Here is a 15,314-nt window from a genome sequence, read left to right on the forward strand (position 1 = left end):
CGCGGGATTCAAGTCAGCGAGAGTGTAAGATGCGTAATTTCAATCAGCACAATGTTCTTTTCACTACTCTTCGGTGGCGGCAGTACATTTTTCCATTATGAGCAGAAGAAGTACACAGTAAGGGCCATCCATCAGTAGCATAGGAACATCAGATCGGATTGTGAATCAATAATCTTACTGGTGAGCACTGGCCGACAGACAATGTATAGTATCTAGCCTGAGGAGATAGCACATCGCACTTTAAAACTGCACTATGCACTTTAGCATATTAAGCAACTGAGAAGCAGACCCCTGACTCAGGCAGGTGGACAGTATCGCTATTTCTAACTACAAAAATATATTATTTCCAGTCTTCCATATTTCATCATATGGTTTTTAAGAAAATAGATACCGGGATATTTTAATGAAATGACGCAGAATATAAAACACCCAGATGCTATTTTTTCTGCAGTGCAAATTAACAATAAGTCGAGAAGATACATGAAGTGTGGGACTAAGTTGCTTTGAGATTTGTAGGGACGGGGCAGGGACGATGATAATTTATGCTCATTTTACAGTATTGGTTTTAATTAATCTAACGGTTAATGCATTTTCACTTTCTTACTTACTCCCCCTCTTCTTTTCTGAAAGGAGCTCTCCACCTTTCGGGTCTGGGTAGTGGTTCACCATCCCTCCCAGCTCCTAGTTTGTAACACTCTGCAAATGTGACTGCGGGCCGCCGTCACTGGTGTGTTTTTCAGGTCCAGAATGACGTTTGTACCGCATGTATCCTTACCCGGCCCATGTGAAACAGGGTTGTCTGGTATGCGTCACTTCTCTATCTGCCGCTCTTTCATGCTCTCTGTAGCAGGTGCATTGACCTTCTGAGCCATCACACCGAAACAAAGGGCGATGTGAGTATTCTCAGCCCTGCTGGAACTGGAGTTGTTTAGGGCACACTAACCTACCGGGTCGCAGTAGTTGGGACTCCCGCCACAGACGGGAACACACGTTCTCAGCCGAGACTCAGGGTTCTGCCCTGTCGTGCTGTTGGGGTTTTATATCTTTTACAACACCTGCATGTCAAGCAGCTTACTATTAGTAGTGGGGAACCCAGAAGCAGAGATGCTATAGTGGAATTGTACCTCAGGGCGCTGTACTGTGTTTTAATTCAATGTGTATTGAATATATCTTAAAACACATGTTTGCAGAGTGTGCTCCTCCAGTGCGGCACTCAAAGCCCCTAGCAATCATCATTATTGTGCTGCTGTCACATGTCAGACTCTTGCTGATAAAGGTGGTGTTTTAAAAGGGCGTGACCTGCAGAACGGGGACCCCATTAGCAACTACCGTGCATTTTACAGGGTGAGGAGGGGGGCATTCTCCTTATGTATAGGAATGTGGTGTACTCATGAGGGCTCAGGCATTACTCCGCCCCAAACTCTAATCTCTGCTCAGGGCAGTCCGAACTTTGTCTGTACAAGTTACTGCCTCGAGTTGCAGGAGTATTTGTAAAGTGCTGCAAGACTCACTGGAAGGCATCAGGCGCTGTACCAGAACTGCCGGTCGCGTTCACGCAACGGTGTTACTGTGGCTAAACCATGAGTTTGGGCTTTCCTGCAGATTTAGGGTCCGGACAGAGTGGAAAGTGCAGGCGGTGAAGTGAGCGGTGCGGGAATACTGGCTCACATTCCAGCACTGCCCGGTGCTCACCACTGCCCAGTGCTCATGACTTTCCATCAGCGTGAGCAGTGCAGGGACCCTGTCTAATATTCCAGCACTGCCAGCTCTCTCCCTTCCCTTCAGAGTGAACTGCGCTGTCACGGTCTCACATCTCAGAGTGAGCGGTCCAGGAAACCTGTCACACATTCTAGCACTGCCCCAGCAGTCGCTAACCCCGGTTACGTTAGCAGGGTAGAGGCATGGGTTCCGGGCTCACTGTACATCGCCGAAGTCCCCTCTTCAGAAAGAAAGGGGTTCACACTAAAAGGTCTGCCCACGGGCAGTGCGTCTACGGCATCCTTCGCACCTCTTGCTCCGGGCTCCATTCGGATTGCTCATGGGGACAGAGGCATTTGACACAACCTGAGCGTGGCCTGATGGCAGGCTCGACCTGGCAACAGCGGCTTGTGCGGATGTGGCGGTTTGTAAACCTGCACACTCGTGTTGCATGCAAAACACTAAAAACATGCCAGGGCCAGCGTGACCGCCATCTGTCTCACAGTCGCGATCTTTGGAAACAGATGGCGCTGCTGCTCGCTCCTGAGCACCCTAGGCCAGGGGACAAAGAAGGCGGGACATGCACCCGCCTTGGACCGATTGCATGCTGTCTTTCTTAGAAAGACGCATACAAAGGCCAATTGCAGGTGATTAAAAAAAAGCACATGCTCAAGCATGTGTTTAGCATTTAAAAGCCCTTTCTAAAAGCCTCGCAGAGCAACGCATGTGCGCTGGCTCAGGCGAGACCTAAAAATCTATGGCTTCTGCTGGGTGAAATAGGAGGTCTCCTAGGTCGCATTTTGGGGTGTTTTGTGTCGCAGGCGTAAGGTCCAGCCACACAAGCGGGGTACCATTTGTATCGGGAGACACAGAATAGTAGAACATTTGTTATTACCAAATTAATATATCTAGCTTTGTGCCTTTCAAATGTAAGCAATCAACAAAGACATTTAACAAAATGCCCTCTGAAGCACATGCCAGTATGGGCGCCCATAAATTTAGAGCTGTGCAAACAACCACTACTACTAAACTCATCATCTGGTGTACATTTCATAAATACAGAGTTTTCCTTCATACCATTTTTCCATGCTTTATAATTTTCAATATGAATTGCTGTATAGTCGGTACACAATGAAAAATCATTGCAAGGTGCGGCTTAGTTGTTGGCTCTGGGTACCTTGGAGTCTTAAGAGAAGCTACAAAGCCTATATATCCCGCAACAATAGGGGTCCAGCAGACACAACTGTAAACTGCTTTTGAAAATCTGCCATAGTAAGAAGTTACAATTAAAACGTGACAAACCGCTGTTTATTTCAACTCAAATTCAATTTTTATAATTTAAACTATAACTTTCTTTATGAAAACCTAGAAGTATCTACACAAATAGCACCTTGTTGAGTCCCGAATTTTGTCTAGTTTCTAGAAATGCATAGCTTTTCGGGACCCACCATGGGTTCCACACCCGTTTACACCACAAACTGGAAGGAGGCTAAAAGCCCAAAAAATAGGAAAATTGGGCTATCTCCCGGTAAAATGCCAAAACTGGTAAAAGATTGTTTTTGTAATCAAGTCTGCCTGTTCCTTAAAGCTGAGAAGATTCAGATTTTGGCACTGCAAACCTTTTGTTGATGCAATTTGCAGGAAAACAAACAGACACTTTCTTCTGCAGAAATTATTTCCAAGTTTTCCAAAACAAAAAAACATTCTGCTATATTTTGGCTAACTTCTCAGTCCCCTCCAGGGAAATCCACAAACTCTGGGTACCTTTAGAATCCCTATGATGTTGGAAAAAAGGACTCATCTTTGGCGTGAACAGCTTTTATTCAATAATGTCTAATTTGATCTACGTCATCTCCCCTGCTGTGCAGTTGGCAACAGATTTTGCTATCCCAGGTTTAGCCCTTAAGACATACTAGATACACAGAGAACTGACATTTTTACGGTGCAGAGGCTTGAAAATGCAAACATACTTTAAAGGCATAACATTTTCACCTGGAAATCAGAGCAAAGTTTTCATTAAACATACATAGCAATTTAAATTCTTAATATTGTTTTTTCCAACTGCAGCACGAGAAATGTTGTTCATTGACAGCCTTTCCATTACATTTGAAATTCATATTCCCACGTCGAAATACAGAAGCTTTTAATTAGCTCAACATGAATAAATGCAAGACAAAGTAAGCATGTCCAAGCCTCTTTTACACCTTATCACCCCTTTGCAAATTTCATGGATAAGAGAAGAGGTGACAGGGGTTTGAGGTTGTATGAAACAGTGCCTAGATGAGCCAGTGAAAACACTGGCAGGAACCAAGTGGAAAAGCTGCAGGAGCAAGATCACAAACAACTAATCAGAGAATTTCTGCATGCCCATACAAAACAGTTAAAAAATCAGCATGGACTTCATCTTGAGGCAGTTACCTTTGTTCCAAAACAAGCAGACATACCCTACACATGCACAGGCCACCAAATGACCAGACAACGGGCAACACAAATAGAGAAACACAATTAGAAGCGAACCCCACCTCTCTAATGGAATATAGGTTCCAGCTCACCTGTTGTACTGAATGAACACCAGGTTCCAAATTTCAAGCACATTGGGGTCATCCATGTTGACAAGGTGTGCGGCGTCCCTACCCCCAATCCGGTCAAAGTGCATCTCACTGCAGGGCCCACAAGGACCGGTGTCACCCATTTCCCAGAAATTATCCTTCATGCTTCCAGGGAGGATTCTGCTTTCAGGTAACCTGTCAAGGGAGATTTGCATGGTTATAAAAAGGAGTACAGGTGACATCTCAATGGTCTTCAAAATTTGGGTCAGAAGGACTTGCATGGACAGTCCAAAGTATCTGGTCACATTGCAGCTTGGTTTACCCATCTCGCTTCATGGTTATTGTAGCTATGGGCGCTAAGCATGGCTCTCTAGTTGGTCCAGGAGTAGCTCCTCCATGTACATGAGAAACCCTTGTGAAGACTGTCACAACAACCACAGCTGCACCTATGGCAGCGTGGAAAGAGCACCACAGTAACAGACTTCTCTATTTTACTTTCCAATGGACCAGTGATGGAATGCAAGTCTCTCAGGCCCTGGCAAGCATCAGTCTCAATTGCTGGTACTTTGACTTCTCCGAATCCGTGGCCCCAACAGGCCCTTACAGTGTATGCTCAGGGGCAACATGCAGCTGTCTGTGGAGGTAGGGCGGCAGCCTTAAGGTGGCCACCTAAGTCAATGTCACTTTGTGCTTCTCGCCTCTCCCTCATCCGAACCCACAGTGCACTTCTAGGCGGCTGCACCCGGTTTTTGCTGTCCTCACTTTTGTTCTCTACCTCGACTTCCGAAAGGTGAACTCAAAACAGATGGTCATAGAGTCACTGAGATGGAAAAAACTGCCTGAAAGCTAGTTAATTCTAAAAGACGGACTGTCACATTGGGTAAAGCAAGTTGATTGCAAAGCCGTTACCAGGAATTGTAAGTAACAATAATCGGTAGCGATTTCTGAACAAAACCTTTGTTGACATCACAGCACTTGGTAACACTCAGTGGCCTTTGATGCCTGTAGTAGTTATCATAGAAATTCTATGGCAGTTTGCTTACTTGCGAAACAAAATGTAATTTGTAGTAGTAAAGTAAACAAATGTGTTTCAAGGCCCCAGGGTGCTTAAGAGACACATCGCATGGTGTTATTGAAAATGCTTGCTGAAAAACACAGGCCTACTTTTTCTTGTTTATGGGAAAACATTGAGTGATGCTCAAAGTCTGGGGATAGCAGATGAGGATGCAATAGACCAAGAGTTAACTTGCACAAGATGTTTGAAGGGCATCAGAAAAGTGAATAGTGGTTTTGGGTGATGAATGTACTTGCTGTTTCCTCCAAAATTCTTGGTGAAATAAGGTATGTATACTGAAGTGCCAAAATAAATTGACAACGTACGAGTAAAAGTTGTTTTAAATGATTTTTGTTTGTGTGAGCATGCATGGTTGTTTCTGTAGCCGCTTCAATTGCATAACCAAGGGTTTTCATGGCAGATCTCGATCATGCTGTTGTAGTCTGGTTTGCTGGTGAGGAAGACTGTGGTGAATTTACATTCCCAATTAAATGTATACTCTGGTTCATTTGGGCTGCTCAAGAAATTGAAATGCACTGAATAACGAGACAGCCATTTGAGTATTTTGTGCAGGTTATGATTGGTGACACAAATGTTGTTGGTTTAAAGAAGGTGTATGAGGTTTCTTCGCACAGGCTAAGACACCAATGCTATGGAAATGCTTTTGATTAGATAGCTGGTGATGATGATGATCAGGAAGATATTAGTAGCACCTACACTTGATTTGATTCACCTCAAGCACACATATGACTGTATAAATTAAAGTTAAAGTGGGAAACTTTCAGTTAAGAATAAGCTGAAGGATACCTTATAGCACACTAGCTTGCTATCAGCCAATAAGTCAGATTGTTCTGTGTCAATAAGCGGTATTGCACTGTGAAGTTGTAAAGCTGTGTAACTGACAATGAAATTGTACCGTAGATGTTCCTATTCAATGTTACTCAAGTTCTTGCTAACACAAAAAAGCTCAGTTGAGGAGCACATCCAAGCTTTGATTTATCAGTTATTTTAGATGGTGTTTTAATAGGACTGCTTGCTTATGGGTACAGCCATTCAAAGTCTTCAAATAGGCAGAAGAGGACCAGGACTAGGGAGTCGCATGTATCGCTTAGGGCTAGTACATAATTAAAGATTTCTAATTGGGTGGTGCTTTTGTCCTCCTGCTGTTTGGAATGAACTGAAGAGATCAGTAGTTTACAGATAGGTTTGAAGTTATGAGGGGACATCCGCCAGCTACATATCTGATGTGGAGCAATCTTGAAGAGTGCCGATGGATCCAACGGAGGATTATATTTTTCATTCTAAAACCTTCTTTCAGAAAAGGACTATTTCATGAGAGTGGTGAGAACTAAGGTAGGAGATGATACTTGATTAGGAGAGAATCTCAAGTGCCATCTTGCGAAAACTTGGTTTCTATATGTCCATTAACAGCTCCCCAAAAAAATAACTAAATGAATATACCTCTGAAATACTGCTGTGACTGTGTTCTAGCCACACACACCAAGAATTATGTAACCTTGAGCTTCATGGCATTGCACTGCATTTAATCCAGTGGGTTATCCAAGAACAGCAACCCCTATACTGTGTTGGTAGCAATAAACAAATGAACAAGAAATACAGCCTTACCCCAAATTGAGCCAGATCTGTTTGCACTCAAGGTCCGGCTCCAGACCTGCTGCCTCATTCCCTCCAAAGTAGGTGACATACAGACGGTCAATGTCGATTCCAAACTCCTTAGTCAGCAAGTCCAGGGCCAGCTTACAGGCAAGTTCCTGCACAAATCAAATTTTTAACGAATTTTTCAAAACGCGTATTTTTTTATGTCTTTCAATCACAGCAATGTTTCTGCTGTCGAAACTATAAACTTCTGCAGGTTCCCACCGACACAGAACAATAAAAAATGTCATAGTACCAAGTAGTGCCAATGTAGAAAGAACCCTGCGGTAACAGTATACAGTGCCAACATTAAGTATTAGGGATACCATTATGCAGTATCACCATCTAACACAACGTTGTCCAACATAGGTCCAGGAGGATCGTAGCCATGCATAAATTTTCAGGGTAATTGTAAGTGTAAAAGAGTTTTATCCAGAATCAATATTTGTTTTAGGTGGATATCCTGGAAATCTAGCACAGATGGGGACCTTTTGGACCTTTGCTACACCCTCCTGATTTAGCTCAAGGCTCTGAACATGCAGTGAACAGTGCAAATAACCAACCAGCAGTGAGTCAAACAGAAACATCACGGCTCACTACATACAGATCTATAAATGAGGCCAGGACAAAAAGTGTTAAGCACCAAAACTGAGGCCAAGGGACAGCAGCTCCATCACAAATATAAAAACATGCAATGCCAACAACAATGTACTGCACCTATAACAAACCCAGGAGCAACCAATATCAACAAATTCATCCCTTCTGGTACAGAGTGCCACCTCACAGGCTCACCTTGAAATAGTCTCCAAATGACCAAGAGCCCAGCATTTCAAAGAAGGTGTGATGGTAGACGTCCTTGCCAACATCGTCCAGGTCATTGTGCTTGCCTCCTGCACGGATGCACTTCTGAGTATTGGCTGCTCGGTTCAACTTGGCCATTGGGTGCGAGGGGTCGATGGTGTTCAGGAAGATTGGCTTGAACTGAAAAAGATACAAAAAAATTAGAGATAAGAAGAGCAAACTTTTTATTCAGCACTTTTCTTTGCTGGGATAAACCTATTTTAGAACAGCAGTACCCAACCTCTTCTGTTGCACTTTCCCACATCCCTGTGACTAAACGGTCACTTGTATTTAGCAGGCATTCGCTAAATCAGTCCATCTAGATCCCCCTAAAGAGGACGGGTCACAAACACATAGTAAGGAGAATAAACTTGAATCACACCAACGCGTTTCATCCTTGCGGCCTTGCTCACGGTAGGTGGCACTACTTTCTTGCAACTGTTTATACTATTTCCTGTTTTTTCACATACCCATGAATTCTGGGACATGTAGTTCATTATAACAGCTCACCTATGACAGACAGAATGATGCTTTAAATTTGGGAAAACGTCATTGTCATTAAGAATTTCACAATTGTTCAAAGCAAATTATAAATGGATAACTCAGTGTCATTCATATTTACATTTTGACCTGAAATGAAAAAAATCAGTTTTTGGGGATCATGTATAGTACATACAATTCCTTAAATCATTTGTGAGTGACAGGTTCAAGGTCTTGTAGGGCGGCCTACAAGACCTTGAACCTGTCACTTATGAATGACACGGAGTTATCCATTTATAATTTCCTTTGAACAATTGTGAAATTCTTGTTTTAAATGCCCCGATTTGACACACTTTAAAAGAGGTCTTTCAAATGATTATACAACTATTTCAATAGCATAATCAATGTTGGCAGGTTTAATGTTGTTGACAACGTGCAGCACTAGCAGTGCAAGTGTTGTGACATGGATCACTTCCGTCACGGAATTTCACAAAGTGTTTGCACAGTGCCAGAATAGGTTAAGCGCGCTCGGTTGTATTACATGTGTTTAAACATACCTGCTTGCTAAAGTTTTCGTATTTTGAAAGCAGTACCTTTTCTATGTTCATGATGTGTGGGGTTTTTAAACAGTAGGTAATTATGTTAATTTACTGATTGAGAAAGGGTGAGTGCAGCCGAAACGCGTCTCAGTGAACTTTTGCAAGGTCTGGAGACATCATGCTTCATTAAAACAGCCAATTTGTGAATCTTCGTGTGCGTGCCCCTTTTTCATGTGTGAATTTGGGATTGGAGATGAGATATATATATATATATATATATATATATATATATATATATATATATATATATATATATATATATATATGTGCGTTGGTGGTATTTATATAGCGTAAACATAGCTAGGAAGCAAGAGTAAGTATATCTCATCGGGGGTGTTACACTTTTTTCCTTGGCACAGGGAGATTAAGTAACTTTCCGAAATTTACACAATGTTGAGCCAACTGTTGAGGCCAGGTTTCGAACCTGGTTCCCCAGGTTTCAAAGTTCGCATCTGTGGGCACCAAGCTACATCTTGTTTGAGTGCATGAAGATCAAGGCTAAGTCTTACCTGGAACTATGTTTCACCACCTATGAGTAAGATAGGAGAAAGCTTGTTTTATGTTTTGCTTACTCTGGCTGTCATGATTTCTAGAATTTGAAGGTTTCTGATCCAAGCGTTTTTCTTACCGTTCTAATTTAGAGTTTATCTTTTAGGTAGGATGGAAGGCCAATGCTGAGCACTTTGCAAGAGATGAACAATTGTTACTTACCTGTAAACAGGTGGTTCTCCAGTATTGGTGTCTTTCATAGATTTACATGCTTGAATATTCCCCGTCGTCGAAGTGGGAGTCCCACGGTAAGTAAAATAGCAATAACATACTAATAACATATGTATGTAAATACATAACACAAAATATACACTAGAAAAAAATAGTAAATACCCAAACACCATTCCTACATAGGAATACATGGTAGAGAGAGAAAACACTTGTAACATATTCCTGTCATTATGTTAGTCCAAACTACAGCCAATCAGGCACCAGCACCCCTCCAGAACCTTCTCCTCAGAGCTCAGTCCCTCAGATTTTCGTAGCACAAGAGTGACAAAAGAGTCTATGAGGAGAAGTGAGTCTGTGAGGGGAGGTGGGTGGGTCGCATGTGAATCTATGAAAGACACCAATACTGGAGAACCACCTGTTTACAGGTAAGTAACAATTGTTCTTCTCCAGTATTAGGGTGTCTTTCATAGATTCACATGCTTGATTAGAATAGAGCGCAGTAATAGCCGCAGAGGCTCGAATTGCCATGCAACAGCATGGAAGAAAGGCAATGAGACAATAATGCAGTCATGCAAGTACTGATAGAAATCATATAAAACCAAAATAGAGGAGGGAAGACAGAGGCTCACCTTAGTTAAAAAGATGGCGAAGCACTGCCTGTCCCCCTGCGGTATCCGCCTCGTTGATGGCATCCAGGCAGTAGTGTTTTGTGAACGTGTGCCTGTTTGACCACGTGGCTTCTCTGCAGATCTGATGAAGCGGCACACCAGCAAACAGGGCAGTAGAGGATGACATCGCCCTGGTGGAATGAGCCCTCACCGAAGATTGTAGAGGCTTGCCGGCTTTCCGATGGCAGAAGACAATGGCTGAAGAAATCCAATGTGCAATAGTTGGCTTGGTAACAGGACGCCCCTTACGCATACGTCAATAGACCATGAACAGTTGATCGGAACTGCGAAAGGGGGCTGTCCTGTTGATGTAAAATTTAAGGCATCTTTTAAGGTCCAAAGAGTCGTTGCTCTGCCGGAGACGGAGGATCGGCAAAGAAGGTTTTTAAGAAAACAGGTTAATTAAGATCGAAATCCGTAGGCATCTTAGGTAAAAAGGTGGGGTTGGTACGAAGCACTACACAATCAGATTTGAATTGGAGAAAAGGAGGTTTAATAGTGAAAGCATGCAGATCACTCACACGACGTGATGATGTCAGAGCAAGGAGAAGGGCTACCTTCCAGGTCAGAAACTTTAAGTCCGCCCTGTGGATAGGCTCGAATGGCGCCTTCATCAGTTGGGCCAAGATGACATTGAGGTGCCAAGTAGGAGGAGGATGCCGAATAGGTGGGAACTTCCGAAACAGTCCTTAGAAAAACGGACTAATAACACTGGAAGAGCAGAGTGAGGAGGAGCCATCCTGCCGGAAACGAGAGATTGCCGCCAAGAAAACTCTCAAAGTAGAATGGGAAAGCCCTGATTGGGCCAGTTGCAAAAAGAACAGAAGCAGCTGTTTCGGAGTGGAATGAAGAGAATGGATATTAGCAGCCGCGCACCAATAACAGAACCTCTTCCATTTGAGCTTGTAGGTCTTAATGGTAGACGGAGCTCTGGCCTGAGCGAGAATGTCTCTGCATTCCGGCGAAATATACAAATGGGCAAATTCAAGGAGCTCAGGTTCCAGGCCGACAATTGCAGAGAGGAGGGGTCCGGATGGCAAATCTGACCCGTGTCCATCGTGAATCCGCTCGAAGATGGAGGAGGATGGGCTTGCACTGGACAGAAGAAGCAGCTCAGAAAACCACGCCTGTCGGGGCCATCTGGGGGCGATCAGGAGAATGTGGCACGGCTGTCTCCGCATCTACCACACCACACGAGGCACTAGCGGAATCGGAGGAAAAGCGTAGGCGAATAGATCGCACCAATTCATCAAAAGGGCATTCCCGCACGACCCGTGGTGGGGATGCCAACTTGCGTAAGATGGGCATTTCCGGTTGCCGGGGTGGCAAAGAGATCCAGAGACGGACGACCCCACCGTTGAAAAACGAGGTTGAGAGTTGGTTGATGTAACTCCCACTCGTGGGTCGACGACGTGGATCTGCTGAGGGAATCCGCTAGGATGTTGGAGATGCCTGGTAGATGTACTGCAGTCAGAGTAACTGTGTCGGATTGCCCAATCCCAGATCGACTGAGCCAGCCGAGACAAGAGTGGAGACCTGGTTCCGCCCTGCTTGTTGACATAGTGCATACTCGTGGTATTGTCCGTCTGAATGAGCACCGACTCCCCTTGAATCACAGGATGGAATGACTTGAGTGCCAGAAAAATGGCCATCAACTCCAGCCTGTTGATGTGCCAAGAACGTTGACGCAGAGTCCATTTGCCTTTGATGTAGAGGCCTTGAAGGTGAGCACCCCAACCTTCTAAGGAGGCGTCCGTTGTTAGAGTGAGTTCTAGAGTGGTGGAGAGGAAAGAAGTCCCTGTTGCAAGGTTGGATGGCTGCGCCCACCACTGGAGAGCTGCTCTCATGCGAGCGGTGACACTGACTAGGTCGTTGAAAGAACCGGTGACCTGACGCCACTGTACATCCAATTCCTCTTGAATGGGGCGAGTCCGCAGCCTGCAATTCGAAATCAGCGCAATGCAAGACGATGCCATCCCCAGAAATGTCTAAGATCCGGACTGAAACTGCCGTTTTGCCTGAATCAGAGACACCAAGCGGAGGATCTTTTGTTGACGCTCTTGTGACACAAATGCCTTGGCAAGCATCGTGTCTAAAGTGGCTCCCAGAAAGTTCCTGCAGGGAGCTGGGTCGACCTGGGACTTTTCAGCATTGATTGAAAGGCAGAGGGAGCTAAACACGTCCTGACAAAGGCGAGTGCCTTGAAGCAGCTGGTTGCGAGACTGATTTGAGGAGGCAGTCGTCCAGGTATGGAAATATTTTGACGCCCTGGAGACGCAGGTAAGCCACCACTGGAGCCAAGACTTTCCTGAAGACAAGAGGGGCGGATCGGAGGCCGAAAGGCAACACCTTGAACTGGAAGTCTCTCCGTCCCAGCCGGAAGCGTAAGTACTTCCGATGCCGTGGAAGAATTGGAACATGGAAGTAAGCATTCTGGAGGTCGATGGTGGTCATGAAGTTGCCCATGGAGAGAAGACGCAAGATCTCTACGAGTGTAAGCATGCGGAAGGATTGGCTCTTGAGATACCGGTTGAGTGCTCGCAAATCCAGGATCGGTCGCCAGTCTCCTGTCTTCTTGAGTATTAGGAAAAAACGGGAATAGAATCCCTTTTCCCTTTGAGACTTGGGAACCACTTTGACGGCACTTTTTGGATTAGAAGACTAACTTGATGGAAAAGCTCCTTGAGGTGGGGAGGAAGCGGGCCAGACGGTGGAGTGGGAGGAGGAATCTTGACGAACTCTAGAGCGTGGCCCTTCGCTACAATGTCCAGAACCCAGCGGTCCGAGGTGATGGAGGACCACTGAGAAGAGAACAGGGAGATTTGACCTCCAACACGTGGGGGGGAGAAACAAGTCATTGTCGTTTGGGAGTGGATCCTCTATATGAAGACTTGCCCCTGTAGGATTTCGAAGACTGCTGTCGGGTGGACTGCTGTTGGTTGGAGGAGTAACGTTGATTACCCTGGTGGTAGGAGCGATATTGAGCGCTTCCTCCGCGAAAAGTCGAAGAGGTGCCGCGTCCACCACGAAAAGGTTGCTTTCTAAACTGTAAAGTCCCCAATGAGCGAGCAGTATCAGTGTCCTTCTTGATTGACTGTAATGCCTCATCGACATGCGCCTCAAAAGCCGACTCGCAGTCATACGGCATATCAAGGATTTTTGCCTGCACTTGATGCCTGAAAGAGGTGGACCGTAACCAACCCTGCCTCTGCAAGACCGCTGCCCCAGCAAGCGGACGAAAGCCAGTACAAGCAATGTCAATTGCGCAGTCAATAATTTCCTCTGATGTTCTCTCTCTGTCCTGAAGAATCTTTAAGGCTTCTGCCTTGGAAGCGTCCGGGATGAGTGACACCAGGGCAGACATATCCGACCACATCTGGCGGTAGTAGCGGCCTAAAATGGCTAAAGCATTAGCCGCCCTCACTGTAGTGGAGGCCTTTGTGGAAAACATCCGTCAAATAGCGTCCAGGCGACGACCCTCCCGATCTGGAGGAGCTGTAATCGGAGAAGCCGGATTTCGTGAACGACGTTGTGCAGCCTGGGTGACCACTGAGTCAGGCTTTGGTTGTACAACAAGGCACGCTGGAGATCCAAAGGGCCCCTTATATTTTTTCTCAAGGCGAGGCAGTTGCGCCCATAATGAATTAGGAGTTTGCATTCATTTCACACCTTCACTCCAAATGAAATCTATGATGGGTATGGTATGGACTTGCTTGAACGGTTGATTTTTAAAATCGTAGAGGAAACAGTCCTCCTCCCTCTGGACTCTGGGCAGTTTAAAGCGTTGAGCCGCTCTATCCATCAGCTGATGGAAACTTGCAATGTCCACCGGAGGAGAATCTCCAGGCGTCACCGGAGGAGGGGAAGGCGTCTGAATTTGATAGTAGTCCAACTCAGCTATGTGAGTGGCGTCGTCATCATCGTGAACTTCTCCATCTTCACGTTCTGGAAGGACGTCGTCATCAGCGTACACCGTAGTGTGTATCTTAACTGACGTCTGAACCTGAGGAGAAGGCGTTGGGGGCTGTGGTAGTGGAACCGCAGCAGAAGCCGCAACAGCCGCAGGCGCGTGTGGCATAGGCCAACCCTGTTGAGAGGGCGGGAAACGCCGGTTGTAGTCATTCAACATATGCTGGAGATTGGAGATTAGCGACAGAGGCAGTGTCGCAGTTGGCCCCTGCACAGAATGTTCCTCTGCCTGAGAATAGTGGTTGTCGTCATCTTCACCATAGTCCTAGCATTTTATAATTAAATCCGAAGGACTGCGTGCCACTCTGAAGGAATCATCCACATCATTGTCAGAATCAGAGTCCTGCTCAGAACCCATGGCAAACAAGGGCAAGGGAGGCTGTGGATCACTTGGGATGGACAGCTGGTCAACTGGCCGCTTGCGACGTTGGTGCAAGGGGTCGACGGTGGAAGAGCCAGACCCGGTGGAAGAAAACAGCACCAAAGGCAAAGAAGCAAAAGAAGATGGAACCGTCGTCGACGATGTCGTCGACGGTGCACACGACGACGATGGCATTGCGTCAACGGAGTCGCTGCAGAATGATCCGCCGTCGACGGGGCCGCCGTCAACGGGACCATTGTCGACGGTACGGCCGTCGACAAAGTAGTCGTTGGTAATGGAGCCGCCGTCGACGTAGTCGTCAACGGGACCGACGAATAAGATTTCTTCAGAACCTTCGTCGACGATGATTTAGCTGCCTACTAAATAGATTTCTTCGTCGACGATGAAGCAATAGGTATGGTCGACGGAACAGTCTTAAAGTTGTGTGATACCTTCGTCGACATGGATGACGTCGATGTTGCCGTCGTCGACGATCCGGAAACTGATGTAGTCGTCACTGTCGCCGACGATCCGGAGACGGCAGACCTCGTCGTCAGGACAATCGTTAACGCTCCCGTCGACGAAGACACATGTTTCGGAGCAGAAACATGATGGTAAGCAGCAGAAGACACCTGAGAGACAGGTCTCGTGGGTGCATACATAGCAGGAGGTGGCGAGGACACCGCTGGAGCCACAGATAAGGAAAGTTTCTTCTTTTTG

At 45.7% G+C, this 15,314-nt stretch overlaps 1 protein-coding gene across 1 annotated transcript in view; it reads right to left on the minus strand.

Annotated features, from left to right (window-relative positions):
- The window catches only part of AARS1 (alanyl-tRNA synthetase 1), a 373,026-nt gene that overhangs the window by 299,390 nt on the left and 58,322 nt on the right, over positions 1-15,314 (minus strand). Inside the window, exons 3-5 of the mRNA XM_078670073.1 lie at positions 7,750-7,938; positions 6,928-7,073; positions 4,251-4,442 (exon numbers count right to left, since the gene is read on the minus strand). Of these exons, the coding sequence (XP_078526199.1) occupies positions 4,251-4,442; positions 6,928-7,073; positions 7,750-7,938 (527 nt within the window). The remainder of the gene's footprint in view (positions 1-4,250; positions 4,443-6,927; positions 7,074-7,749; positions 7,939-15,314) is intronic.

Source organism: Lissotriton helveticus, chromosome 12, assembly GCF_964261635.1.
Source record: "Lissotriton helveticus chromosome 12, aLisHel1.1, whole genome shotgun sequence".
Lineage (NCBI taxonomy): Eukaryota > Metazoa > Chordata > Amphibia > Caudata > Salamandridae > Lissotriton > Lissotriton helveticus.